Here is a 13,918-nt window from a genome sequence, read left to right on the forward strand (position 1 = left end):
TTTATTTAAGGAATTCACACCATGCTTTCCACTATACTTCCCAAACCAGCAAAATGGAGAAAATCAAATATACCCATCCATGCAATACTGAAGCTAAGACCCAGCTTAGGTTTATCATTCAGGATGTTCTTTCGATTCATAAATCAGTGTGCATAGAAGCACATATATACCTCTTACTCAAACCCATTGATGGTTGCAGGGTCGCCAAACTGGGCCTTCAAAGTCTTCCGTATTCATTTCAGCAGGCTTGGCGGCAATATACATTGGTGTACGCACATAGATTGACTCCTTCCATTGAAATGGAAATGCATTCAAAATTCCATGGATGCACCTGAGCACGCATGGAACTTCAGACTGGAGACAATTGTGTACAATCCAAAACATTTAAACTGAAATAATTCAACACTGAAATCAATACTAATTATCTAACCTAACTAATTTTTCTATCTCTTTATGGAGGAAAGACTTGGTAATGCCTTTTCCCCCCTTGGAGTCATATTGCTTAAATGCTGGAACACTTTCCTCCACTTTGCACTGGGACTTCTAAATAATTTAACATAGTAAATAATCTTTAACATTGAAAATAATTCTACGAACTCTCAGTTTAAAATATAGTAATGGAAATGCATCAAAATTTATTCTGATCATTGAAATAAAATTAAAACAAACATTCAAACATCAAAGCTTCATCCCCTTCATACAATATATTTTATTGAGCAGCAAAACAAAAAACTTACTCATGTAGAACAGGTCTTACAACTGTGTCTCCTCCGGAATGTGCTTTGTAAAAGAGCGTATAGAGATATGGTAACAAGGTGTAGCGTATGGTCAGATAGTGTTTGGTTGAGTTCACCAAAAGAGAGTTCTGCCCAAACGATGCAGGATCTTTAGGCTGAAAGTGAATTTTACCATCATTATTGCCTTGAAGAAGTGGAACTCAAGCAACTAAAAACCTTATCTGATCTTCAAAAGGAGACCTACATTGTTGGATTCACTATTGTGATTCCGAGAAAATGGGTAAAATGCTCCAACTTGCAACCACCGTCTGCAGAGTTCTTCTGAAACATTTTCAAGAAACCCACAAACATCTGCTCCAATCTGAAAAATAAGACAAGTATGATATGAGGTCAACATTAGATCTGCAGTATATGCCTAGTATGTATGTATACATCTTCCAAACTAAATGAAAAGTACAGAAGGAATTATGACCCGTATCTGGAAAATGTATTTTATTCCTTCATTTTGATTTAGGGAGCAATCCTAACCAACTTAAACCGAGGTAGTTTAGGTTGAAAGAGAGCGACTGAATCATGGTCACTCAGTGGGATGCAAATATGAGTCTCCCTGGTCCTAGTCCAAGAGAAAATCTAGCATATGCCTTCACAGTTAATTTTACATTTGCCGCTGAGGGACGAAATAAAACACTGACACATCAGCTTGGGTTAACAAGGGCCACTTTATTAAATTACAGCAGACAAACCCCAATTTTAAAGTGACCTGCAGAGGGAAAATCTAGGTGCGGGCCTACCTATGAGCAAGTAGCTTGCCATACAGCTCTTGGGTGACCAGCCCCTACCGGGGCAAGGGCAAGCCCATCCGCTTACCCCTTACCCCGGCCACACCTTGTAGGTGAGTAGGGGGGCTTTCCCACGTCATCCCCACCCGGGGTTGAATAACCCTTGGGTAGATGAGATAAGTTGGCCCCAGAGGCAGCCCATATCCTGTCCTCGAGCCGCAAAGCCTTGCCAGACAGGCCTCCGGAACTACCGATCACCTCCAAAGGTGCCTAAGGGGGCCACCTAGCTGTCCCTGACTATTTCCCTTCCCGCACCTTCCCGCACCAGTGGTATAACAAAACTGCCCCATAGGGCATTAGTCTTCAGCCAAATCCACCTATTAAAAACAATGCCCCCTAACCCGGTTCCCTCCCACTCACATAGTGTGGAGCAGGCAAAAAACATGCCCGCCAACAACGGTGGGCAGGATAAAAGTTCCTACTTGGCCCCAAAACGACCTGTAGGCACACCATGAAAGAGGGAGGGCGGGGTGGGCATCGCGAATCCGAAGAGGAAGGCGGGAGGAGCGGCTGGACTTAAATAGGCCCACCAGCTTCACCCCTCCCTTCAGCCGAGTCACGCTCACGTCACAGGCGCGACGCGCAACTTTACTCCCTTTTTAAAGATGGGGGTGGCTGCTTCGTCCCCATCGGCAACTATGCCCAGCCCGTCAGCTGTGCGGCGAGCAGGGCATCATTAATTTTGACATTCTGTGATGCCTTTTGCCTTTCCTATTATTATTATTATTATTATTATTATTAGCCTAGTGATCTTTTCTTCTGAATATACCCAACATAGTGAGATCTGCTTTTCATCTCATTCTACACATTTTTCATTTTTCTGATGGCTCTAGAGCAGGCATGTACAACTTGTGGCCTACAAGTCACCCAGATCACCAAAGTGTTCCTCCTGCTTTTTGCTGCCAGAGACTTCTAAAAAAAGCAGGGAGGGGATTGTCAAGTACCATTCAGGCCCCACTATATGACCGATAAGTGGCATCTGGCTTGGTGGGTCACAAGCTATGCAGGCCTGATCTACAGGATGTGGTACACCTCCAGATCTCACCAAACAGAGGTGCATTTAAAATAAAGGATCAGTAGATGAGAACAATATAAAAATGCACCCTATCTCATGACACCAGACAATAATGCGAGAGGGGTTCAGAGTCAACAGACCAGAAAGCTCTTCCTTTACAAGAACAGGATTCATTATTATATCAACACAACTGAAGTGTCTTACAAAAGGATAGCCAAAGAGACCGAAATCCAACATTCCTGGTATGGACCACTTTATATCATTCCAGGTAGCAGCGTTGTCTCCCAGCCAATGTCCTGAGATTTTTCCAGATCCAGCAAAAGTAGATCGTGAAAGAAGGAAGCTCCTATTTCCAGGGAAAATTGTTTGAAGAGCCCTGAAATTAAATGAATTAGTGGCATTAGAACAAAAGAAGACCTGACTTTAAAGGACTACATCCTGGGCCATACCTCTCAGACCACAATCTGCTTTGTTGTTTCCTTCAAAAAATATTGGCATCCCAAGAAGTTCCAGTATGAAAGTGTACAGGCACAATACATTAATGCCCCCTCCATCAGTTATTCATGAAGAACAGCGTAACCAAAGCCCATGCTTTTCCCAACCCAAAATGCTCAAAAATCACGTTAGTCTTCTGGAAGACACTTCATAGTTTGCAAAGCAACCAGATCTGCCACTTTTATTCCAGTGTTTGCTCTATATTTGCTAAGCAAATAGGGCAAATGTGAAGCAGAGAAGTTTGTCTCCAAAAATTAAGGGACATGCAGAGTAGACAGGAACCGCTAGAGGGTGAGAACACATGGCCTTTAATGCATGTCCAGTGCACATTAAGGGTATCTCCAAGCCTGTGTTAGTAGAAATATTATGCATGTGGAATAAGAGGGGCGCATTTTTAGAAGAGAACTGGTGGGAGAAAATAACATCCCTGAATGTTTGGAAATTATTTTTCCACTTCAAGTGATCAAATGCCAGGCAGGACACATTTAGCAGAAAAGAAGCCTCCGGCACAGACATAGTTTCTGTTTTCAGTCAATTGACTAGAAACTGAAAGAACAATCCATCTCCCTGTTCAAAGTTAAGCAGTTTTAACTCCTATTGATTTTAATGGGAATGTTAAGCACATGCTGAACTTCCTCTCAGCGAAATTAAGGGGAGCAAAGAATGTTTAAGTTTTGCTAGTTTTTTCTATTACTTATTTTATTTATTTATTTATTTATTTAATTACATTTCTAGACCGCCCTATAGCAGAAAGCTCTCAGGGCGGTGTACAACAAATAAAATCACAATTAAAATATGAGCAAGTGTGGAAAATATATATATATATATAGTACAATTATAAAACATTAATAAAATTGCCATTGAGATTGCTTAAAAAAAAACAGGCTGCAATCCTGCTTTTTATGTGGGCAGAGCAAGGTTCAGATTCACCAAATACTCAGGAGGTCTGTTCTACACAACATAGGAAATGAACCTTTAGTGTGGCGGCACCTACCGTGTGGAATTCCCTCCCCTTAAATTTTAGGCAAGCACCATCTCTGTTATCTTTTTGGTGCCTTCTGAAGACTTTCCTCTTTCAACAGGGCTTTTAAGTTGAGACCTATCCCAGTCTGCATCTGTGTTGTAATTGCCTTTTAATATGTTTTTTAAAAACCTTTTTTTAAAAAAAATTATATGTTTGTAATCCTTTTTAAAAGATGTATTTAAAGCTTTTTAAAAAATGTTTTTAAAGTTGTTTTGTTTTAATGTATTTTAAGGTCTGTTTTTATGATGTTTTAAAGTGTTTTTAGTGCTTTTGTTTGCCGCCGTGGGCTCCTGCTAGGAGGAAGGGTGGCATATAAATCAAATAATAAATAAATAAAAATAAAATAAGAGGTTGGGCGTGATCTAAGGCAGCCTTTGCCAACCTGCTGAAGTCCAGGAAGTTGGATGACAACTTCTACCACCCCCAACCCGCACATGCTGGTTCAAATTTCACACTTACCTAAATTTTGCAGTGCATTAGGGGAATGTGTGCATAAAAAGGAATATATGAGTGAAAATAACTGGCAAAAATGCATTAGATAATGAGAAATTGCTTGGAAAAATGTGTACATTAGTCAAAATTGCCTACAGAAATGTGTTTAGTTGGAGACATTCACACTAAAATGATGGAGAATTTTCATGAGGTTTTAAAAAATGCAAATTGCTGCAGAAATGTGGAGAACTGAATTTAAGACTGGAAAAATGAGAGTTCCACCAGCTGAGCCCCAGCTCAGCTGGGTTGAGGAAGTTACACCAGCAGATCCCCAACTGTGCCAGGATGAGGGAGTGACGCCAGGACAGTCCAAGAAAGAAATGAAATTGACATATCCTTCCACCCCCTAACCCTAAGTGTAGGAGGTCATCAAAATTTATTCCTATTCCAAACTCCATTCAGGAGTGGGGCTACTTCTAAGCCAGCCTGAGCCCGGTGGAGGAAAACAAGCCTTACAGAGCTTGACTTACACCAAGCTTTCTGCCAGCATCAGCTCTGTTGGCTTGCCAGTTCACATGACTGAGCTGAAAGAGGTTTGGATTAGGTATAAGTCTCTCCTTGCCCTGTCCTGCTCCCAGCATGCCCCCTTTTGAGGGACATGAGGCAGCATAAGTTCTGCTGGCTTAAGTTCCGCCAGCTGAGCCAACCGAGCCCCAGCTCAGCTGGGTTAAGGGAGTTACGCCAGCAGATCCCCAGCTGAGCCACGGTGAGGGAGCAACACCAGGAAGTCCAAGATCTGTCTGTTCCAAACTCATTCATCCCAGCCGATCTTGGGTTTGGGTGGTGCTGTTAGTCAGCTACAATAGACTAACACTGTGTCAAATTTCATCTTATAAGTTCCTTGTGAGGCAAAAGTGTGAGGGAGGGGCCAGTGTGCACAGTTCTCAGTGATAGGGTGAGGAGAGACAGACTGGAAATTGTTCTCAAGTCTAATGAGTATGAATGTGTGTTTTTACATCTAATCAACTAAAAATAGTCAGCACAGATAATTAATTAACTATTATAACCATGACTTTTGCACACATAAGGTGGGACTGTTGCATGGCTAGAGATTTTAGGGAAAATTAAGCAAGGCATTAAAGAGATGACAGGTGCTGAATTACATCTAAATCTAGTAACAATGTTCTTGATCTATATATTTCAGGTGAAGAAATATTTTCTTATTCTGGTCACTCATATATTAATAACCACATGAGCAAAGATGTGGAGATGTTTACCAACTGTTGACCGGTGGAAAGGGAAAATATGGGACATAATGATAAAAAATAAAATTATGAGCTACAAGTAATCATGGAACACAATCAATTGAGACTTTCAGACTAAACTGGGCACAATTTCTTGTATACTGGAATCAATATAAAACAAATGAAACTGTGATTATGCATATATTAAGTATGACATGGTTAAATTTGTATTTCTTTTCTTTCTTTCTACAAAAAAAATATGTATGTTACCTGTGGCATTCAAGTTTGAAAAACACTATCTGTCTGTCTGTCTGTCTCTCCATCCATCCATATTTGAAAAAAATATGAACAAAGAACAAAATGACCCCACATCCAAAATTACAAATGACTCCACCACAAACTGCTGGTCTTTATGTGTCAGTGGTGTCAGTTGTCAGTCTCTGTTTGAAAGGCAGCCTGTTACTATCATGACAATTTCCTTTTAATCTATAGTTTTGTTGCCTGCATTCATTCTTCCTCTACACTCTGATATCTTTTCACTTTCTGCAGTTCTATCCTTACTCAGCAAAATAAACCCCATTAGTTGCAAATGGTCACAAGTGAACTAAAGAAGAATATAAAGGATTCCTTACGCATCAGTAGCTATAGTCATGAAATATCCATAGAGGCTGTGGACATCATAGTGTTTGCCTGCATGCTGTATGGCATCCATGCACAGTGTCTTTGAGTACATGACTCCGTCAAGAATCTCTGTGGAAAAAAAGCCAAAGGTAATTCCGTTGCAGTAAATCTCAGCCTCAAACATTTCAGGATATGAAATCTCAGGATATAGGCTTACTGGTCTGTCTTATTTATGAAACTCACAACATTCAGAAAACACACACAAACACGTACTTTGGATCTGCCACACTAGACTCAATAAGACTACTACATATTGCCGTTCTTCATTGTTTTATTGAAATTTACTTTGGAGCCTAAAATCCATCATTAGCTTTGGCCCTCCCTACATTTCCTAGCAATCAATAAAGAATTGCAAAATCATCCATCCATTGAGACTTGCAACACTTAGATAAAATGCAGCTATTATATCAGAGTAAATGTTAGCATGCTGAGGTATAGTTTACCTACTCTTGTTCCACATGCAAGAGCATTAGATTATAAACCATCCAAGAAAACTGAAAGCCTTATGTTTCCTTTCAAGCCGTTACTTTTCAATAGAATTAGCTGCCAGTGCCATATCACCTTGGGGAAAAGGCATCCAAACAGCCCAATGAGAACTGAGCATGTTCAGTGGTCACAGAATGCTCACTGACTATTGGGAGGGTCAGGAAACAGGTGTGTATGTGCAGGGGGAAGATGACACAGAATATCCTGGAACAGGGATGGGCTGGCATCCTGAACAGGAGCATTCCGCACAACAACATTTTGTTGCCAGTTCTGCTTAATATTTGTTATTCCTAAAACAGCTCACCTGTTAGATAGATACAGGTATCACTATTTAAGAATGCAATGGTGAGGCTACGTTGCTCTGCTGGCTTCTCTACGCTGTGCATCACTGCTGGTTACTGAGAGGGAGAAGAAGAAGAGGGGCAAGGCAGCAGGAAGCCCAGCACAGTGCCGGTGTAGTCAGAGCCGGTGCTATCATTAGGCCAACTAGCCACTTAGGGCGCAGACCTCAGAGGGATGCAGTACTGATATTTGAGGGGCACAGTTTTATACAGATTAGTTTTTTAAACCCTTGGAAAAAATGCAACTGAAATAAATTTAGCAGTTTCAAGTTTTGTGCTTTTCACTTTTTCTACAAGACATCTGTTTTTTGAAAATTGAACTTAGCAATTTTTTGGGGGGCGCAAGTAGTTAGCCTTGCCTAGGGTGCAAAATAGCCTGGCACCGGCACTGGGTGTAGTGTTGGGAGCATTGGATTAGCTCCACGGCTGTGCCTGCACTGCACTGGGCTTCCTGCTGCCTCACACCTTCCCTCCCCCCTCCTGGTACTTGGCGGTGATGTGCAGTGTTGGAAAGACCGGAGAACAACACAGCCCCACCCAGGTCACTACTGAGGACAGCCTTAGATGCTATGAAGTTGATGGCGCCTAAGAATAGCTCCCCTTTCCTAGCCCCTCTCACTGGTTGGCTGTGAAAGGTTAGCTGGATAATGTCCAAAAAGATGCCTCAGAACCCACAGGATTAGCCTCTGTTTAACTCCCTCCCTGCCTGCACTGACCCTGTGTCAAATTAGCATTGCTCATTAATCAGCCAAATTACTACATATATTCTATACAATTAGAGCATGAGGAAATACAAGGGAGTGGTACTTCTTCCCTCCCACTCAGGATGTGGAATATGCAAAGCACAGGAACACAAGGAAGCTGCCTTATACTAGGTCAGACATTGGATCCATCTAGCTCAGTATTATGCACACTGACTGGCAGCAGCTCTCAAGGGTTTCAGACAGGAGCCTTTATCAGCCCCTTCTAGAGATGCCAGGGACTGAAGTTAAGACCTTCTGCTCTATCACTGAGCTATGGCCCTTCCCCAAAGAGGGAAGGTGGGGAAGGACTTTTAAGACAACCTCATTGTTTATTTGCTGGTTGGTTGGCTGGCTGGCTCACTGAAGCTGCACCAACATTCCAGTCTCCCCGAAGAGGATGGGGCAAACTCACCCCTGCTTTAATCCATGGCAGAGAAGGCTACTATTTTTAGATTCGAACATTGAACTCAGTAAATTGTGGGTTTGGAAAGACTTTAATACAATACTGTAAATTATTGCTCAAGTGCTGGAACTCCAGTTTAGTTGTGCCTACAAGTAGAATCTATTTAAAGGTTAAAGAAAATCAATACAAATGATAGACTTTAATTAAAGCAGTGCAACATCTGCTTTGGGTGTTTTACCGTAGAAGTCTGACATTAGAAGTTCTCAAACTTTATCTTTAGCAGTATATTTAAGGCTTTAGCCTTCATCTCTTTGTTTGCTTTGTTCCTGGGAACATTGGCCACACAAGTACACAAAATGCCAACTGATCCTGGGACAACCTGCAATTGCATTAGGATTTTTATGCAAGAACTTACTTGGAGTAAAAGGAGGGTAATTTAAGCTGTTGGCTGCACAGCCAGTTTTCGATCCTTTAACAAAATTGGATATTTCATTCATGTCCTAGAAGAAAAGATTTGTAGAAATGTCTGTTAAATCTGCATGTTTACTTATCTGGTCTTGTAAATCAGGGGTTGGGAACATCTGGCTGTCCAACTGTGGTTGGACTCCAAATCCCAAAGCCCCAAACAGCATGGCCAATCATCAGAGATGATGGGAAAACTTTTCAGGATTTTCTTTTACAGGCTCCCTCCACAAACCAGAGGAAATTTTACTAAATATTCTCTGCCATTTTTTTGTGACTGCTGCCATTTCCCCTACCTTGACTTTGAACAAAGCTATGACTGGGGCATTATAGGGAATACAAAAATGACAGTAGCTCTGCCAATACAGGATCCCTGCTGCGGAAAAAAAACTGGGAAAACGAGGAGGAGGAGAGAAGAGGCTGCACTGAGACTGCTCCTAATAGCGGCCTTCCCATTACCATCAACTGTCTGTCTGTCTGTCTGTCTCTCTCTCTCTCTCTCTTACACACACACACAAATAAACTGCTGGCAAATTTAATCTCCCTAGAGAATATTCTGTGAAATCTGCCTCTCCACACTCACACACCCAAACTTGCACAGCTGCAAATATAAACATAGGAAGCTGCCTTATACCTAGTCAGACCATTGGTCTAATATAGCTCAGTAATGTCTACACTGACTGACAGCAGATCTCGAGGCAGGACTCTTTCCCAGCCCTAGGTGGAGATGTGTGGGATTGAGCCTGGGACCTTCTGCAGGCAAAGGTTATTCTCTACTACTGAGCTGTGCCCCTTTTTTTATAGGGGAATAGGGGGAGAATTTTGAGAGGCCATTTTTATTCTGCCATAGATGAGCTTCCTTCTTAAAAGGTTCATTTCTGAATTACAGTATGTAGTACTTACAACCCACAGACCATCAAAGGGGACTTTTTTGTGATAATCGTCACACTCTTGAACCCACCACTGAATAGCAGAAGGATTGGAATAATCAGGGAAAACTGTTGTTCCTGGCCACACCTGCAGATAAGAAATAATAATATTCAGCCCCCATACTGTTAGGATTTTGCAAAAGGGATTCAGTCACATACCAGAACTCAAGCTTCACACAATTAAAGTGGATTAAAGGGCTCTGGCTCCATCTATACTACACATTTAAAGCAGTATCCCATTTATCAGTCATGTCTTCTTCCCAAAGAATCCTGTGACCTGTAGTTTGTTAAGGGTGTTGAGAGTTGTTAGGAATGCCTTATTCTACTCATAGACCTACATTTCTCAGAGTTGTCTGGGAAGAGGGATTGAATATTAAACCACTCTGTGATGGGAATAAGGGTCTCCTAACAATTCTCAGCACCCTTAATAAACTACGGTTCCCAGGATTCTTTGGCGAAAGCCATGACTGTGTATAATGGTATAATATTCCTTTTAGTGTATAGTGCAGATGGGGAGTCTGTCACCCTAGCACAACAAAGTCACTTTAAAAAAGAACTGTGGTTTGGAAAGTAATGAGAAAATACATTGAAAAGTGTGGGATGAGTGAATGAGTTAATTACTCATCTCAGAGAGGGATTAATAGATTCCCCTGAACTCTGCTCAGTTTTTATTTTCCTGTTCTAGCAATTGCTGGGTTTTGTTCCAGTTACTTCTGCTTAAAAAAAATCATCAAAATATAGACTCTGGGGGAAATTGCTGGGGGAAAAGAAAGGATTGTGGAGTTGTGACAGATGATGTATTTGTTTTCCTTTTCCGTGCTCTGATTTGAAATGTGTACAGGTAGAGTTGTAGCAAAGACGCCTACTCTACTAGTCAAACTAGTTCCTTTCATAGGCTAATGGGTCCAGCCAAGTTTGTCAAGTGACCCCCATTAACATGTATAAGGATTTGGCCAGGAGAGTAATGTGTTACCATAGGAACATTTTCAGAAGAGAGGGAACTGAAAAGACAGAGTGAGAGGCCTGCTGTTTGTGCTCAATCCCAAACTTATGGCTTTGGGAGACTCCTCTAGAAACCTGACAGGGAACAAAGATCTGTTGGACTGTTGAGCCCTTATATGTAAATACATCATATATCTTAGACACCACAGTTTCTGTTGATCTTCATTCCAAGGAAACCAAGCCCTGGGTAAGCACAGAAATTCCTGGAAGCCTTGCACCACTCAGAGATTGGGGTGTGTAGAATAATATTGACTCTAAAATCAATAGTGTGTATATGCATGTGTATTATGGGGGAAGGGATTGTGTTATTTCACCAACTTTTATTCCTTTCTCTCCACCATTTCCTAAAAGACAACTACAGAAGTACAACAGATTCCAGTATTAATCTTTACCAATCTGATAAAAATTTCTGGTAAAGCAAAAATCCAACATGGAGAGAGAAAACTGTTAGAGGATGGTTCTATAAACATCCTTCTTCCCAGGCTCCATTACAAGATAACATCACAGTAGTATTATCTGTGTACTTATAATGGTACTAGCAGCCTCAGGAATTCCAAGAAACCAAAAAATCAGTGCAGTTGTTAAATCAGTAACTAAAATCAGTGCAATTTTGAAAGGTTCCTTCGGTTTGCCATCTTGATCCAAAAGGCCATCTAACTGTATCCAAACGAAGATTAAAGCTTACTCCTTGTTCTCAGGAACCATCATGTAAAATTTGGATACAATATCCTAAGAGATGTCCAAATGAATAGCAAAAACACCCAAACAACTTCCCAAAATAAATAGTAGATATGTATCTGACCTTAATCTGCAAAGGTTATTATGCTCCAGGAAACCGAAAAATAAACAACCACACAAAATGCAGACAGGAAATGTTAGGGACATTATGGACTGAATCAGACTTGTACGTAGGTACATGGTGGGACTAAATGAAAAATAAGTCCTTTGGGGAAAAGGTATTAAGAATAAAATAATCAGGGTAATGACATGTTAAAAACATAAGAAGAGCCCTGCTGGATCGCCAATCTAGTCTAGCATCCTGTTTTCACAGTGACCAATTGCATGCCTATGGGAAGCCTACAACCAATGTAGATACTATTTGCTTAAGCAAAGTCATAGGTCTACAAAGAAAGAATATTAAAATTTCAGACATTTATTTGATCACAGGCCTCCAAATGATCCTCAGAATATTTGCATTATACCAAATGTGTTGTTTATTGTACTACTTTTATTTTTGAGAACTAGGTAAATAAACATAGATCTTTTATATAGTCTGTCTCTTTATTGGACTTCTAATTGTTTTTATATATGTTTTCTTATTAATGTTTTCATGGTCTTTTTCTTGTTAATTGCTTTAGGATGTTCATAGGAACTTAAGAAGCTGCCTTTTTGAAAAACCACTGGCCCATCTAGCTCAGTATTGCCTAGACTGACTGGAAGCAGATTTCTATGAATTCAGGCAAGAGTACTTCCCAACTGTACTTGGAGATGCTGGGGACTGAACTCCAGGGAAGTGATTCATAAATAAAATAAATAAAGCATATTAAAGTAACTCCATGTCTCATCATTAAAAATCCATCTCTGCATCAGAACAATTCATGTTGCAAGTATTTACATCTAACTTTTACTTTCTAAAACAAAAGCCCAAATGAATTTAACACAAGTATATAAAATACAATGGATTTCAGCTGACCAGTGGAAGGGCCATGTTCACTTCCTCTTTCCTTTGCTAGGCAGAGTAGTTGGCTACAGTTACTGTGTTTGAAGGGAGGGGACCCAGTTTGTCCCAGAGGCCCATGGTTGAGGCCTTTCTCTTTCTCTTCCTGCTGGCTGCAGTATGGTTAAGCTGCTGAAGGACTCTCTACTGTTGGAGTGGAGGGAGCCAATTGGCAACTAGTCCCATATTAGTGCTCTTTCACAGTTCCCATTCATTTCAAGAGAGTCAAGAGAGGACCCCAGGGGATTAAACCACAAGTTTGTAAAAACAGCTGCTTACCTCTCCAATAAGAGCAGTTTTTCCATCTGATTCATTGACCCACACTTTCATTTGTTCACCATTTATATAGGGCATATAATCAGTATTATTGCGGAGCTTGTCAACAGAAATGGCAGGGTCCTGACAAATTAGGAACAGAAAATTGTATTCCTTAAAATAAAATTCCAAAATTATGCAACCATGAATCAACTTAATCCATAGATAAGTAATGATAAGCAAATAAAAACCAAGAGAGTTTTTTTTTGGGGGGGGGAAGGTCTGTGAGAAATTGCAGGAGCTTCTGAGCTCTGGGACAAGATGAGTAGCTTCCTGTTCAGCTAGCCATGAACCTCAACTGTTTAGGTCTATAGAAGAATTGCCCTATTACAGGGACTGCTGAGATTCAAAGTTAGGTGAGGAGGTTGCTGCTTGTCTAGCCCAGAGCTCAGCAGTAGAGGTCCCATTAAGTCCCATATTATGTCTCTTGCTTAAGAGTTGGGATATTAGGGTTAGGAAATGTGTTACAGCATGCCTCCTAAAATGTTAATTTCATTCCTCATTTCCAGCATGCTTTACACTATTTGCACCTTAAAGGGTTCTTGGAGAGGCAATTCATTAGGAATGCAGAAAGTGCTTTTCTTTTTATCCTCATTAACTTCCACTCTCATGTTATTCCTTTAGTTTTTCAAAGTGTTTAGAGCCCTTAAAAGCTTATAGTGATGCCCCTAATATGTTAAGAGGATTTATGAAGCCAATTTCTTCTCATCCTGTTTTCCTTTCTTGTCCCCTGCAACTGACATCCTCAAGACTCTATGGGTGGTATGCAGCTAAACTGTCCAGACAGTGTAATGATTACCACTAACGCGATGGGACTTCCACCTCTCCAACCTTGTGTGCACCCCACACTTTCAAATCTACTCCATAGGGTTGGAGAAACCCATTAAAACAGTTTTAGGGGGCATGCAGGGAAGGAGAAGAGGAAAAGTTCCATTGCACACACAGGAACCCCTGCTGGCAGAACTACTTACTTAGCTGTATTTTGAATGCAGAGCTTGGAAAAGTTACTTTTTTGAACTACAACTCCCATCAGCCCAATCCAGTGGCTATGCT

The 13,918-nt window shown here is 40.9% G+C and overlaps 1 protein-coding gene across 1 annotated transcript in view; it reads right to left on the reverse strand.

Moving 5' to 3' along the window:
* The window catches only part of SI (sucrase-isomaltase), a 169,651-nt gene that overhangs the window by 119,040 nt on the left and 36,693 nt on the right, over positions 1–13,918 (reverse strand). The window contains exons 11-17 of the mRNA XM_061637223.1: positions 12,830–12,949; positions 9,806–9,919; positions 8,856–8,940; positions 6,419–6,536; positions 2,796–2,967; positions 982–1,098; positions 738–892 (exon numbers count right to left, since the gene is read on the reverse strand). Of these exons, the coding sequence (XP_061493207.1) occupies positions 738–892; positions 982–1,098; positions 2,796–2,967; positions 6,419–6,536; positions 8,856–8,940; positions 9,806–9,919; positions 12,830–12,949 (881 nt within the window). The remainder of the gene's footprint in view (positions 1–737; positions 893–981; positions 1,099–2,795; positions 2,968–6,418; positions 6,537–8,855; positions 8,941–9,805; positions 9,920–12,829; positions 12,950–13,918) is intronic.

This window comes from Rhineura floridana, chromosome 7, assembly GCF_030035675.1.
Source record: "Rhineura floridana isolate rRhiFlo1 chromosome 7, rRhiFlo1.hap2, whole genome shotgun sequence".
In the NCBI taxonomy this organism is placed as follows: domain Eukaryota; kingdom Metazoa; phylum Chordata; class Lepidosauria; order Squamata; family Rhineuridae; genus Rhineura; species Rhineura floridana.